We start from the raw sequence: 16444 nt of genomic DNA on the forward strand, positions 1-16444 counted from the left end.
AAAAACATCAATAGCTGACCAAAGTGTTGTACAACACAGTTAAACAACATAATAATGATACAAAACTATGAACATATAAAAGCACTGGTCACTGCTGTACAACAGCTGATCACACAGGTCTTACAGACAGACCTCGATAGCAGACAGGGATCAAAAAACATTCTTTTTTTATTTTGCATAGTGCAAAAAAAATTATATAATGATAAACAGCCTCAAATAAACTAAACATCTGTTTTACTGAAGAGAGAATATTTGTGGAGTGATCAGTTAATTTCACTCCCTTCATCTTAACCCTTTAGGAGGAGAGATTTTGCAAACAATTTCACACTAGCCAACTTGATTCCTCTTTCGTTTTAGTGTTTGAGTTGAGCACAGAAGCTTGTTGTGGTTTGATCCTGTTCTGTTTAGGTTGGGTGGATCTGCAAATACACTGTGACACATAAAAGTGACACAGTATTTGTATTAGCATTATAGCTTTAGTAGCAGAATTGCTGCTCATATTTCATTTGATGACATAAGGAGTTAAAAGTATAGATGGGATGGGTGGAGTATGAGTCAGGGGAGGAGGAGCACCATTGCTTCATTTGTTGAGAAATGAAACTAAAGGAAACACATTTCAGTTCATTTCCAAACAAAGACCCACAGCACAGCAGATCATCCAAAAAGGTGAAGTTAAACTCCCTTGTTAATTTACATATACTTGTACTCATAGCTTTGTATAACATGTAACAAACAACGCACTCTTTGTTCATAAAATGGCTCGCATTAGTTGCACTTAAAAGTCAAAAACATGGATGGTTCTTGGCTTTAACATTTCCTCTCTTCTAGAAATGGCCACTGCCAGCAACTTCCTGTGTGAAGAGCAGTTCCAGTGCTCCATCTGTCTGGATATTTTCACTGAGCCTGTTTCTATTCCATGTGGACACAACTTTTGTAAGGCCTGTATCAACACGCACTGGGTGAACAAAGAGCAGTGTCAGTGTCCACTGTGCAACGAGAAGTTCAACAAAGGGCTCAAACTTCGTGTCAACACGGGATTCAGGGAGGTTGTGGAGAATTTTAAGGAACATCATTCCACAGCTGACAATATTTCCCCGGTCAAACCAGGACAGGTGCCATGTGACTGCTGCCTTGGCAACAAGTCAAAAGCCTCTAAAACCTGTTTGGTCTGCTTGGTGTCTTATTGTGAGACACACTTGGAGCCTCATCTGAGAGTTGCAGCCTTAAAAAGACACAAACTGACTAATCCTGTGCATAACCTGGAGGACCAAATATGCAAGAAACACAACAGGATGTTTGAGCTCTTCTGCAGAAACGACCAGATATGTGTTTGTGTCCTGTGTACAGAACATAGCTATCATGATACGGTACCCTTAGAGGAGGCCTGTGTGGACAAGAGGGTTCGGATGGTGAAGAAAAAGGCAGAGGTACCCAAGAGTAAACACAGCCGTGGAAAGAAGGGTCAGAAGACAAAAGAGGCAGTGCAAACCAAGAGGAAAGGAAAAGCTGAAGCAATCTTAAACTGTGTGGCGTCGCCTCACATGCAAGCTCCTCTCTTTTGGCGGATTCCACACATATTTAACAGATATAGCAATGTTCCTGGAAACAGGGACTTTTCTGAAGGGAGAGTCTACCAAGAGGTCCAGGCTGAAGAAAGCAGCAACTCGGCTTTAGGAGTAGTCAGAGAGCCGTTGTGTGGGGTAAGGACATTCATACCTAACCCGAACCAAAACTGGGTCATAAGGTTAGGAACTGACACCAACAGCAATGCTCTACACAACTTCCCCGTACACCTCTTCTTGATAGAGAAACTTGAAAGAGTCATTGTGATTGTAAACTATGACAACGGATTGGTGTCCTTCTATGATGCCGACACCGGAATCCTGGCCTTTACTTTTAGCTGCTGCAATTTCAACGAGATGATTTACCTATTCTACTGCCCCGGTCCTACAGAGGAGGACAGCTGGGCACAAAGGCTGCAAATGAAGGCTCAGAAGATAAAAGAATGGTCTCAACTTCCAGAGACCATATTGGTCTTTCGTTGTATTGCCTTTTTCTTTGCAGTTGTTGTTTTTATTTGTTTTGTATTCACCCAAATACTTATTCTAAATCATGAAATGAAAGAAAACCTCTTCTCCTTCTCCCTGCAGTAAAAAACTCACCTAATCAACTAAATAACAAATGTTCATATACAGTAAGTCTGTAAATCACAATTCATGTGTAAGATGTTGTAATTATTACTTTGTATGCTTATTTTTTGATTTTGTGTTGAATTATCAATAAATTAATTGACATACAGTTTCCATCTGAAAGATGTTGGTAATATCTTTCTGAAATGAGCAAACACTGTGAGTGTGATTTCTCATTTATGGTCACTGTAGTAACAATGGTGATAAAGGCTTTATTCAAATTCACCACTAGAGGGTGCAATCCACTTACCCTTCATACAAACAGCAGCCCAGATAACCCATTTAATTAATATAGAGATGACAAAAGAAATGTAAAGTCTTAATAGCTTGATCAGTAGTTTACACGTCTTAATTCTTATACATTTGTTACTAGATACAATAACCAAAAGTTGCATTAAACACAAATTTGAACTGAACAGGGAAATTGCACTACAGTGGTCTGTCTGTAACAGTGGAGAACACTGGTGCAATAACAATTTATGACAGCATGACAGTCGATCAAATATCAAGTTGATATTTGATATTTATGATTACTATTAAACACTACCAATCTAATAATCTATTTGGTGGAGTGGGGATCCTATTTAGGCTGACCATATTTATGAGTCTACCAACTCAATATAACCTTGGTGTATTTATATTTAAAGACTATCGGTCACATGGGGGAAATTAAGGGATTACACTGCAAGAATTGCTCATGTGAATTGAAATGACTTGCATTACATTGGTTGAATTTTAACATTACAATTCTTATTCTTAAGTTTAGGAATTTCCCCCCTTTGACAGAAATGGTTTATCAGTCAAATACATTTAAACGTCAGATTTCTGAATGCTATCAAACAGCCGGCAAACACAGCCAGGCTGTGAAGACTGTCATTCATTGACAACCAAACAGTCAGCAGCACTGAATCAAGGCTTAAGTAGAGAAGGCTGAATCATATGTCTAGTATCTGTCTGTCAATGAATGAGAGGAGATAATAGCATAAAGTCAGCATCGATACGAGTCCAATCTCTCACTGAGATGATATTTTACTCACACAGTACAGCAAGGCCGAGGGAAAATTTGAGCAGCCCTGGAATGTGAACAAGCTGAAAGGAATTTAAGGGTTTTTATTAAACTCAAGATGTTACTGAAATCAGCTGGTCAAATATATTCTGTGTTTATCTTTTGTGGCAAAGTTATTGCTTGAACACAGTATGTGCTAAAGTCTGAGAGCATTGTGGTTGTTTGTGTAACCTGTTGGTAAATGATTTTCAGTTTCAAGGATGACAAAAACAAATGGTCCATCTTTATGTTGTCTTTTTTAGCTTGCTCTTAACTCTTAACATACTGTACATAAAGAGAAGGCAACACTAGGATACGCTCAAAATCCTCGATCCACAAACATAACCGACCGGTAACATTACCACACACCGTTGGTCAGCAGACACCATGACACAGCTGCAACCAGATGTGTCGACCGCTGTGTCAATCCCCCTTCTGATTCAGCTACTGGTGAGCTAAAGTTTCCAATGAGGAGCTATTTTAGGAAGCAGCAGCAATCCCACAGGGGATAACAGTGTTTTCCACTGTGACCCTCCAGGTGGGGTTCAGGGAGAAAGGTCAAAGGGTCACCACCCACTGACAGTGGGGCTTGGTGGGGGTTTGGTAACTTCTGGTTCCCATGTGTTAACATGAACATCCTGGAAGACGTTTACCCCAAATTCAGATGTGTGAACACTTTCATAAGACAAGGGATTATGGTAGATATGGGAGAAGAGACAACATTTGATTCTTATGTGGTTAAATATATTTGATGATATTTAGTTTTGTTTTGCTTTTATTAAAGGATTCAAGGTTAATTTATTGTCATTGTGCAACATTAGGTTGCACAAGACAATTCAGTTGTTGTCCCTTTGCTACATCAGAAAAACATGACAAAACAAAACAAAAACAGTATTCCTGGAGGATTTTTTTTTAATTTGCATCAGTACAGATCAATATGGAGCAGCCATATTGTTAGTATTAGGTAACACTTGACAGACTGACCTAAAACCTACATGACACATCCGTGAAACAATTAATTACATAATTTCTTGGGCAATTCCTTCCTGATTTCCTTCTACTAATTAATTCACCCTAAAGCTACCCCTCATTTAAACACAAGTCATCATCTCTTTTATCAGCCCAATTATTGCACTGGAGAAAATAATGATTTTAGCGTTAAATGTAATAAAGAGATTAAAACCTTGATACAAAAAATACACATTTACTTTCAAATGTTTGGCAGTATTATTCAAGCAGTGTGAGGTATAATTCATGTAGTAAGCAAAAAAATACCATACCAATATATACAATTCATGTTTACATTGTTACCGATTAAAGCTGTGTATTTGATATACACTCAGTCATCAAGCTCTACATGCAAGTATTTACAAAACGTTTGTCATTATAAAATAGCTGTTGTTTAGCACTACTTTAACAAAAAGAAAATACCTAAAACCTAAAATAAAAATAAAACAATTATTTATTGAAGAGAGCATCGACATTATTTAATAGGGGTCAGATTTCAAGCAGTTGTTAGAAATGGCACTAGGTAACTACAGCAACCTCTCTTTGGACCAGGTCAGAGCACACAGTCCAGTTATTTCAAAAATGCATCCCATAGTTGAAAGATTTCCATGGTAGTGCCACTAAAAGGTAACAGCTCATCCTAAGGGATTAGAGTATTATTATTAGAGTTTCTTTTATAGATTAAGGTGTCAAATTGTCACAATACAGCTGGTGTTTTAATTTATTCTGAAAGAGAATCTACTTTCTCCTTTACATTGCCGAGCTTTCCTCCTTATGATTTAGGGTAAACAAAACACACTGGTTTCTTGCTCTTTGTCTAAAAAACAATATATTTTTCCTGATCAGCCAACCCGACAATCAAACCAATCAAACCATCTGGTTGGAAGCAACCATGACACTCACAATGTATGTCCCTACTACCCTGTAACTGTTCACCTTTATATTTGACCTCTGAAGTAGAGGCTGTTTTAAGTTAACTCCCACAATGTAAGAGCACCTACAGACATCCATCCAACTGAAGTCTGTTGTGAATGGTTGAAAGTGTACTCCGCCTGATATATCACATCGTTTAAGTGCTTTGATTCTACTAAACAATAGTGAAGATGACACTTATTTGTCCACAGGATTTTATGAATATAAGTATAATTCTGACCATAATAAGCAGATATAATCTTATTTTCACTGTCGATATATCGCAGACTTGTTTTAATCTAACATTTAGAGTTAATGCAACTCAGGTTTTAAAGTGAATAGAAAGCCATTGTTCCTTTTAAGAGAGACTTTGTGACCTATAACCGCTGTATCCCATCTCCGATGGCTGCCACACAGCGTTGTCTCTGGGACAGTGGTTGTGACAGGCACAGGTCAGGATTACCATGACCGGTCTCTTCGTGGTTTTTCCTCTGGCACACTTGAACTCAACCAGGGCGGTTTTGGTTCGGTGGGGGGTACAGCAGCGGCCGTCCGTGCAGGAGCCGCAGTAGCGAGGCTTGTAGGCCTGGACGCTGGTGCAGTTCTTATAGGAGAGGTGGACGGCTGCATCGCTCCTCACTATCCTCTGACACTTACTGCCTCTCTGCAGGGAGAAAAAGAGCCATTCACTGAATGCATGTGTACTGTATCTCTCTAGATAATAATGTAATTATATGTGATTTTTAAACAAAAAGTACAGTAGCTTATGTATGCTCATTATAATGGCTTTAAACTCCTAAATAAAGAATATGGCATCCAAGTCGACCCAAAAAGTACCTTCTGTGCAAGTTGTGTCAGCTGGGTCTGTTCCTGCTGGTTGTCACAGGGTCTGATCATACACAGTCGGCTCTGCTTCATCATCTCACAGCGACGGTTCTTATTGCTGACCCTGGTGGACACTCCCATGCCGCAAGTTTGAGAGCAGGCTCCCCATTCTGTGGTCTGCTCGATGCAGTTCAGGCTGGGGTCCCAACCGTCGAAGCTCACTGTTTCCTCCTGACGATAGGCTGAGGGAACACAAAGGCGGACCGTTGGTTAAAGAAAGTAGTCACCATGTGCTGGTACAAAAAGTAGACTACGGTGGATTCAACTGTCCGCAGACTGATGTATCACATTGCTTTTTCACATTCCAGACTAAAGTGATAACACTGTTTCTTTCCTCTGTGTTTCCTCCTCCTTTCTCAGCTCTCACTCTATTTTCATCTTCCCTTCCTTCCTTCCCCCTTGATTTCTGCTCCCTTACCCTGATCAGGTCATAAAAATGTACATAACCTTTAAACTCTGTCTCACACTGCAGTGACACTAACGTCAAAGAGGAATGTGTGATTGTATGTGTCTATCAGTATATTTATCTCGTCCCATCTCACCCTACTTCCAGTCTACTCACCCGCCATGGCAAAGCCTCCCAGTGCACTGGCCTCAGCCTGGGGCTCACACACCCACTTCTCACAGCACTCTCCAGGCACCTGGACCCTGCGTGGCATGGGGCAGTCCGGTCCAGGCAGCATCACGTCCAAGTTGCAGCGGGGCACACAGCCGATCTGCCCATCGCGGCACATACACTGGTACTTACAGCTGGGGAAGAAGGTCTGGCCGTTCTGATAGACAGAACCATCCAGAACACACACATTTCCTTCATGAGCTGGAGAAAAGAGACAAAATAGGGAAAGTGTCCTTTATTGTGGTTTTATTGAGTTATTTTTTAAACAAACATAACTGACATCAGGATCCATGTTTGTATGAACAGAGAATCTGCCGTATATACAGGACATCCTGCACAGATGTTTGGCAATGTCCACTCACCGCCACAGATACCAGTCCTCCTGTGGACATCGGTGGTGTATTCACACTGCAGCCCTTTCCGTGTGTCACAGGGGTTCATGTCAGAGCAGACCTGCCCTTTCTGACGGGCACACACCAGGCAGCAGACACAGTCGTCCAGGATCAAAGGCACCCCTGGGAGACACATGGGGAGCTCCTTAGGGCACTGGCATCTCCGAGGGCACACCTGGGACCGAACTATTGTAAAACCTGGGTGGGAGACAAAATGAATTGGTGTTTAACATATTGTTGAAAGTCTTTCTCACTAATCCAACCAAAATGTCAAGCCTACTTCTTGTGATAAAATATTATGTGGAAAAATACGTTTTAAACAAAAGTAAAACTTATTTTTCCAATTTTTTATAGGATGCAATAGTTGCTAAATATTTTGTAGGATAATTACTTTTACATATCTTGTGAAAAAGGGTACATTCACAGCATAGCAAACAATGACTTAGTAAACTTTAAGAGAGTTAAAAAAACCTAATCTGTACTGTTGGTAAAAGTGGCTAACCAATTCATGAATTTAATTAAATTAAGACATCAACTCTGAAAAATTGTTTCCAAAGTGAAAAGACTTTTGTTTATAAAATAAAACACTGTCATTATCTTAACCCCTTCATAGCAAGAGTATGTATCTAGTGTCACAATATAAAACACTATATAAATGAAATCACTCAGTTACTGTTGTAATTCCTACCTGTGCAGCAAAGAAGACCAAAAGAGCTCTCTCTGACAGGTTGGTCATCTTCCTGTTAAATAAAGCAAAATCCAAAATATCTGCAGTCTAAAAAAGGGTTTAGTTGTCTTTATTGGAGCTGATATGAGTCCTTTGGTTCTGGGGTTGAATCGTCTCCTCTCTGGCTGTGGTGTAGCAGAAGGTTGTGATCTCTTTGTCGTTCTGGCTCAGGGCTTGGGAGAGGAGGACCTTATATAGCCGAGCTGTCCTGCTGGCACCATGACGACAAACAGGAAGGAATGTCGGCGAGATCGCCCAGAGTGTTGGAGGAAGATGAGAGTCACATTTTATTGTGAGATCCTGTCAAAGAGGATACCACAAACATACAGAGAGGTTCATTTAACATTCTGCACAAATAACTTGTTTAATTTACATATACATGGTATTTAATTTATAAGTCGGAAATGATATACTTGTATTTGTTTACCAGTTAGTTATTAATGCACACTTTAATTTCTCCTTTTGATGTTTCTGTATTGGGGATTCCCTTTGCACTAGAGGATGTTCCTGTTATCAAATATGGCATGGGGTTCCCTTACTTTGGTCCCACTGACAGTGGGTGGTGACCCTTTGACCTTTCTCGCCGAACCCAACCTGGGAGGTCACAGTGGAAAACCCTCTTAGTCCCTGTAGGATTGTTACTGCTTCCTAAAATAGCTACACAGTGGAAACTTTGGTTCATCAGTAGCCTGGATCAGTGGGGGGCAGACACTGTGGTCGAAACATCTGGTCAGAGATGTGGATGGATTTGGGCTTGAAGCTGACTGGATCCCTGAACAGAAGGGGGCCAGAAACTAAATGTGTAAGTTAGGTTGGGGTGTATGTGATAGTCCGATGAAGAAACGTGATCAGGGGAATGCACATTTATGTTTGGATGAGTGTATCCATGTTTCATGTTGGTTGAACATCAACCTATGTTATTTTGTAACATGACATTATATAGAAGGCAATATGTTATGGCTCCTTTTATCTGGTAAGAGATTAATGGCACATACTACTAAAAGCCGTACGTTGAGAGTTTGACCATGTCTTAGTTTGGCGCCCTCCAGTGGTAGTATTGAATAACATGCACAACAACACAGACTGCACGAGAGATAACGTTAAAAAGAATCATCATATGCTACCAAAAATAACAGAAAGGACACATTTAGCGAATGACAAAGAAAATGTGAAAATAAAACAATAAATAAGACTGAGACAGTGTGCTCTTAAGCATATAGACTAACCTGATACAACGTAACAAATGCGCGTTAACTGCTATCATTCACCAGCTTAGCCTTAAAGAGGGGATCAGCTGACCTGGCTACTTCACCTCTGTGGCCTCGTTTTTCAAGTTGTGACTTTTGGGACGTTTGGTCTAAACGATGAACTATAATGTCAAGATGATTTTTTTTATGAGCAGTGTGACTGTTTGTTTGGCTCTGAGCTTAATGTTTTGCTTTTTGGTGAACAGATGTTCCGTGAGAGTAAGATTTACAGGAGCCAAATTTACTTGATACAATTTGGATGGAAAATGTTGTTGTGGTTTGCATGTGGAGCAAGTTGCAGTGTGCAGCTTTATTGTTTTGACATACAGATGCTTGTGAGTGAAACTGTTCCTATAGTATATGCAGTACAATGCATTTAGCCTTTTTGATATTACATGTGTTTTTTGCTCTGGTCATCTGATATTTCAGTTTTTTGGGGGGTTTTTGGCATTAGTTTTATACAGGCTACAATTATTGCGTTAGAGGTTGGTTTCCACTGTGTGATGGTCCAATCTGTGTTTTGATTGTTGTCACGTGAGAGTTTGACATTTCAGAGACAAAGTGTCCATTAAAAAAGCTGGCGTTTGTGTGCTTGGTTTATGTAGTTGTGTGTAAAATCATCTGACTTCAAATTAATGTAAAAACTAAGAAATCCTTTCTACTACAAGGCGTAGTGTGCACTTACTGTATAAATATAAATATATTTCAAGGTGTGTGGATAAATCAAATTTATTAAAACATGGAATTCCTTTTAGAGAGTATATAGTTATAAACTAATTTGTTGCAGCAGTTCAGTGATCCAACATTTGACATTCTTTATACTTGACATGCACGATTTGGTTACACCCACTACTACCATTTTATTTATTGCAGTATTTGTTTCTGTTTCCATAGCGATATCTTGTTCTCAGCAAAGTCAAATATACAAAATATGTGACCTAGAAACTACTATCAATTACTACATTTGGCGAGCTGTTTGGAGAACATTTTTTATGCAGGTTTCTCCCAACTTCGGTAATCAATTAAAGATACTCGGTCTGGACTTTCCTGTCCTCCACAGTCTATCTATTGACTCCGTCAACCAGTTAGTAAAAAATAAGAAAGAAATTGAGGTTAAGGTCTGCTTTCTAAATGACTTGTGATTCCAGCGCACAGTTGTTAGCTCTGCCAAATTTATTCAGTGCTGTTCAAATAGTTTGCCTGAAGAAGTTGAAGAATGTCAAATTTCACAGGATGGTTGTGTTTGCCAACTGTGTGTGAATTTCTGCTCCTTTTATTGCTTCTGCTTTGGTCTTTTTAAAAATATATTGCTTCTATTTTGCTGCTGAACAGTGGGATAAACAGGATATGGTACTTTACCACAGACATTTTTCATTCTCAATCAGTTTAATATAATTGATTGTAATCCCTCAAAATAATGCCTTTTCTTCTGTCTCTCTTGAGCCTTCTCCTTTGGCATCTGAGGCTCCTTATCTCAGTAAGGCCCGGTCATTCACTAGAATCAGAACATCTGGCTCTTTTTATATTATCCCATTTTTTTGCACCTATTTACTGTGTGTGACCGCTTGGCAGAGTGTGGCAAAGTGGGATATCTCCCAAGAATAAGGTGGGAAGTCTGCGTACGCACATTCATGGTATCTGTGAAATATTTACACTCTACAGAGGAACATATGGAAGAAAACAGACAGGGGGACATAGATGGAGGAATGAGAGGAAATCAGGCTTCTGGCCTCAAATGGAGAAAGATGGAGGCAGAGAAGGAAGAATGGACAAACCGACATATAGCTAACTAACCTATGCTCTATTGCTTTCCGTGCTTGTGTGCCTGTTTCCTTTGTCCAGAGGGGTCTGTGTTAGGACCAGTGGCTGTTAGATTTGACATTTTTGAGTTATTTTAACACTAATCTTTTGTTCACATACCACTCATCCTCCAATGGAAGGATATTTTAAGTACCACTTTAAATTGAGGTTTGACACGGTATTTTCTAAACAAAGACAGACTTGCTAACAGTCGGCGTGTCTGCCTGCTGGCTGTTGTTGAACTGTGCTGTAGGGGATCAAACCTTTTGCCAAGTGGTCAGGCCACACAGTCAACGCCACCACTGAGAGCTCACCATGATTCACTCAGAGTTTACACGGACGCTCCAACATCATTCAATGTTCTTGCAGCAAATCAAACTTTAACATAATGTGGTTAACAGTCTGTGTGGCGCAGGAGGTGGAGGGTTTCTTTGTCCCTTTCCTTAAGAAACATTCTGTTCAAAATGAGGAACTCAATGAGAGAAAACATTTTGAGAAAACATCACATGGTAAATGTTGTAATATACTCTGTTGACATTCATGAGCAGATCATGATGTTAAAAGCATCCATGTGTTTTTAGTTAATCATGGTTAGTATTCTGGTTTCTTTATAGTTTGGGATGCCAAATTAATTATGGGCTATTTCCTGTTGAATCCAATTCAGTTGTATTAATATTCATTATTTTGGATGAAAGTCGTTCTCTGTTGACAGCGCCTGGAAGTAGCTTGCAGTCAGCCACAGTAGTAGTTCAGAAACAGCTGAACTCAAGGGAAGCTAAACTATTCAGGCAAAATAGATACATAATCATATTTCAGATATTAAGTTATCCTTTCATTTATGATTTTAAAAAAGGCCAGTTTTTCTCTGCAGCCAGGCTGCACCGTCTGAGATCACATGATTGCAAGTAATCCCTGACTAAAAGTTGGATGAATCCATTTTATTATGAACTAAAACAGAAACATTATCAAAAATGATTAAACTGAACGTATAGAGTTCAGTTTAGGTAACCGGTGTGTTATGTGTTTTTATGGATATCGCAGACTATTGAATTATTATACGCGTGATGTATGTTTTTAGTGCGCCTTCATCCGCTGCAAAATTAATCACATGTGAAGTAAATCAAAAAGTTTAAGCATCAGGGATCGGAACATATTTAAAGAGGGCTCTTCCAAAGGAAACCAAGACAAATGGCGTGAACAAATGGCGTGAATAATTCCACATGATTTGAACAGCATTTCCTTGAGAATATTTTTTTGTCAGATCATTTAACATTGGCTTCCAGCCTTTAGACATGTAACTCCACAGTGCATCATTACTGGCTTACAGAACATATGATATCTACTAAAAGGAATTTTAATCACTGTTGATCCGTCCCTGTAGTTAGACATAATAATGGAAATGTCATCTTAATGGGATATACAACCAGTGAGTTATAGCATTGTAGATGTTGCTGCAGGGATGTTTTGGAGACAGCTTGTCTTTGACTGGAAGTTCATGTGAGGCTCTTGTTGGGTTCAGAGAGAGTTATAAAGTTCTGAAAAAGTAGATGTGCTTTTTATTTCTATTTCTCCTTCTAATCCATCTCTTTACCTTACTTTCTCCCATGCACATCCTCAGTTTACATTACTTCCTCCACACATTCACAGATGATTTTGAGTGCACCCCATATTTTCAATTTGCTCGCCAAGTGGCAGTAAGGCAGTGGGTTTAGCAACTTGGGAGGCCACCGCAAATCTCTCACTCAGGGTTTATTTGCTGCGCGCCACCGTACATGAGCTGAGACTCCGGGACGGAGGCAGATGTGTCTTATGGTGGGTGGGTGGCTGTGGATGGATGCAACATGTGTTTTATTAGTGGACGCTCCATATGGAAAAATCTCATAATGCATTTCTTGAGGATGTCAAAGACTTTATGTTCCGTCAGAGCAGACACATCTGATACCTGGAAACCTTGTGTAAGGAAAAACAAGCACAGGGTGGGAATTATTAGAGAATCACAGGACTCTGTCTGAGAGAAACACTGCAGTTTGTGGTGCTGTTATAAAGTATTTTACATTGTAATTTAAATTGTGTCACTGTTGGATTGCATTACAATCTCTGTTAAAATTGATATGATGTTGCTCATCTTGGTAGATAGGTATAAATCCAGAAATATCTAAAAGGATTTAGATTGTACATTTTTTTGAACATTCCAATATTTGCTCATGAACTTAGAGGTCATTTCAATAATTGCACTACTTAGCCAGCTATGTCCATTCTTGCTTTAGAGATTATTCTCCCAGGATAATCAACATCAAAGCTCTACTTTCAATTGTCCAGTTCACTCATGGTGACATTGTGCTGTGTTGTCTGTGGAAACATATAAGTCAGATAGAGGGTTATTGTTGTCAGTGGTCACAGGGCCAACAACTCAGTAACCCTCAGCTTCTCTGACAGGACACCCTGTTGAGTGTTCACAGTGTTTGTCACAGTTTGCAGCCATGGATGGACAGTGATGTTTGTTTGAACTTCTTCTTGGTTGGAAAACGGAGCACATGGCTGCCACTTGGGGGACATCTCTCACAAAAACAAACATAACATATTGAAATTTATGGCCACATTTTCACAGGTATTATTTTTAGCAGTGCACAGAGAGCACCGAAAAACAGAGCGAACCCAGGGAGGTCTGACTCGAATGATGAAACACAAATATTTCATCCTGGAAGGAGGATCAGATCTCAGCTTGAATTCAGGACTTTATCTAATGTTTATATTAAGATTAGCAATAATCGCTGAGTTTGACTTGGCCTGTTAATTGAGTCATACAAATATCCGATAAATTTCATATTTACATGTGTTGCTTATTGCTTCATTCAAATAAACAAAATGCCTATTTGAATAACTTTGAATAAAAAAAATTGCTATAAAAACATAGTATTCAGTCTTCCAGCTGGTTCGCATCTTTGGCTGTGTCATATCTTCACAGGTTCCCCTGCTGCTACCTGGTTTGTTTGGGGTAGAGGTTGTTTCTCTACAGTGTTTGCCAAACACACAAAACAGTCCAATTTGTATAGAAAGTGACCTAAAGAGTCTTCAGAGCGTCACATGAAACACCATGACCTCACAGTTTACATTATTTACTCAACACCACTCTAAGTACATGTCCCTTTTACTCAGTTTACATGCTGTAAAGAGTTGAGGTGCTGTGACGTACGTGCACTTTATGATTGTAACAGAAATGAAAAAGGACAAAGGATTTGTTAGCACCCTTAGTCCTTACTCTCTTTAGTTGTTGCTCCTTTCCCGGAGCCAAGTCTAACGTTTTTCCTGACGCAAATTTGGCTTCTCATTTATAAAAGAGTTAGCTTTTTTTTAAAAATCTAATTTATTGTTTGCTGCTACAAAATATTTGAAACATGCAGTATATGTTTCTGATAATGTCTCATCATTTCTCAGTAATCCACTGATGACTGCCTCAATCAGTTTATGATACAGAGCAAGAAATCTGAATTTGGGTCAATTTAAAAAAACAAAATGAATATGAAAGATCTCTTTTTTTGGAAGAAGGTTGGTTGTAGAACCACTCAAAACCTTTCTTCTCATCTCTTGCTTCAGAATAAAAGAAAATGGAAATTTCATGCACAAATTTCAAGAAGTTCTTGCGCCAAAACATATATTTTTCCTCTGACTGACCCTTCTGATGTAAAGGTCGTTAAGGTACTCAGCTGTAACCATGGCAACCAGTGACCTGGCAGATCCATACATTGTGAATTTTGTTTACAATTCAGCTTACTGGTCCCGTGAACTGCGTTTAGCGCTGACATTTTGGGAATGGGAATGTTGGCTTTCACCTAGGAGTTGGACAGAAATGCAACCCTAAAGAAGGGCAGAGGGAGACTTAAGGTTTACAATTTACAACACCTTTCTTATTTTTTGTTTACTTAGTGTGAATGCTCTGCAGCCATAGAAGAAAAGAAGGTGAAAGAAAAGACTTGAAAAAGGAACCTGGGGTCAGTGGTCTGTCCCTCCGAGGAGCCTGAGGCCTTGGCCTTTATACATTTTAACAACTACTTGTTCTTGCAAGCCAGCTGTTTTTTCATAATGGCTGCAAGCAGTTTACTTAAAGTAATGGTTGAGCCTGGTAATTACAAATGAGATATGGTAACTCACAGATTTTCAGTTTTAAGATGAGTAGAAAAGTGGTTGTTGATGGAAGAATGTCTTAATAACATGAATAATTTATTGGCGGTCTGTCAGCCGTCATCAGAACTAATGGCAAGGCAACAAATTATGAGGAACAGCAGCATCTTCTGGGGATGAAAGTGAACCTATCCACTACACCAAGTGTAGTGGTGAAGGCAGCTTTATTTTAATGACAGGTATGAACACAAGTTAATGCCTTTAACTTCCTGTTCATCCCAGAGTACCACTGTAATTATGTTCTTTTGAGTTAGTGCAAGAAAAACAGGCTTTAGATAGTTCTGCAGAGATTTTTAAATTTTTACATAAGTTGAGAGAGACTACATAATTGGTTCAAGGGCTGCAACGCCTCAGTCGGACCACTAGAGGGTAGCATAAAGCAATGTTAACCTTCAGTGACGCTGTGTTAGGGAGGGGTCTTTGCTCTCTTTCTCCCTCTATCTCATATTCATCTGCATGACCAGAACTCAATTTATCTCCTTATGCTGCATATTTTTTTTTTCAACCTTAAGACCTCAAATCAGGCCACAATGCAAACAAATTGAAGATAATTCATAAAACATAAAATAATTCAGGTTTTAATAGTCTTCAAAACACAAAGTGAGCACAAAGTAGATTAAAGGTTATACTGATGCACATAATATGTACATTAGTCTTTTACAAAAGGTTATACACAGCATGACCTTTAGTTTGACCGTAGCTTCCCCCTTAATTTGTCCTGGTTTTGGCTGTAAAGCCTCGGGTGAAGCACTTGTTAATGTGACGGCAATAGAACTCCACTAAATAAATCATTACTTAGGGATTTAGTCCCACCTAACTGCCTGATAACCTGTTTAGGAGCTCGGAGCAATGCAGGTTTAAGGCTGTTTGACTGTGCGGCCACAGTTCAATAAGGGCCACATCACTTCTGAATGAATGGAAACAATTTTTCAGACCAGACATTACTTAAACAGGAAAAAACATGGATGAGTAAAAATGTTTCTTGTATGAAAGGCTTGATTTCTTACAGAGCACAGCAGTGCTTAAAAGACTCAAAGACCAGGCTTCCTTTGGCTTAAGATATCATCTTGGTAGGCTGACAATCAGGAAATAATAAAAACGCACACAAAGAGATTTAAGTAGTCAGATTGAGTCTAAAACCAAAATAAAACTTAATTTACCGGATATCTAAAAGATACAATCAGAGAAAGCAGCTCACCAGATCTTGCTTTCACTTTTTCACTTGATAATATAAAAAAAGAATTATTCTGCAATTGAAAAGAAAATGATAATTTATTAAGCCTTCATTAGAGTGCTTCAACTTTGCTTTAACTCTACTTTGATGATGATGATGATGATGATTGATCGGATATTATATAATTGAAATTCCCTGCGACTACACATTTCCAGTGTTAATGTGACCTGTGATGTGGTGGGACTGGGGAGTGAAGCTTTCAGCCTTAAT

At 39.2% G+C, this 16444-nt stretch overlaps 2 protein-coding genes across 2 annotated transcripts; one reads left to right on the plus strand and one right to left on the minus strand.

The window, feature by feature from the left end:
* Window positions 1-601: 601 nt before the first annotated feature.
* Window positions 602-2641, plus strand: LOC129109370 (uncharacterized). Its single transcript, XM_054621408.1, has 2 exons — window positions 602-666; window positions 829-2641. The coding sequence occupies exon 2, from the start codon at window positions 831-833 to the stop codon at window positions 2151-2153; it is 1323 nt and encodes a 440-aa protein (XP_054477383.1). The 5' UTR covers window positions 602-666; window positions 829-830; the 3' UTR covers window positions 2154-2641.
* Window positions 2642-4115: 1474 nt separating this feature from the next.
* Window positions 4116-7910, minus strand: LOC129109371 (CCN family member 3-like). Its single transcript, XM_054621409.1, has 5 exons — window positions 7732-7910; window positions 7018-7242; window positions 6602-6856; window positions 5992-6221; window positions 4116-5818 (listed from the first exon to the last, which is right to left on the minus strand). Exons 1-5 carry the CDS (start codon window positions 7781-7783, stop codon window positions 5513-5515), a joined length of 1068 nt encoding a protein of 355 aa, XP_054477384.1. The 5' UTR covers window positions 7784-7910; the 3' UTR covers window positions 4116-5512.
* Window positions 7911-16444: the final 8534 nt, after the last annotated feature.

This window comes from Anoplopoma fimbria, chromosome 20, assembly GCF_027596085.1.
Source record: "Anoplopoma fimbria isolate UVic2021 breed Golden Eagle Sablefish chromosome 20, Afim_UVic_2022, whole genome shotgun sequence".
Lineage (NCBI taxonomy): Eukaryota > Metazoa > Chordata > Actinopteri > Perciformes > Anoplopomatidae > Anoplopoma > Anoplopoma fimbria.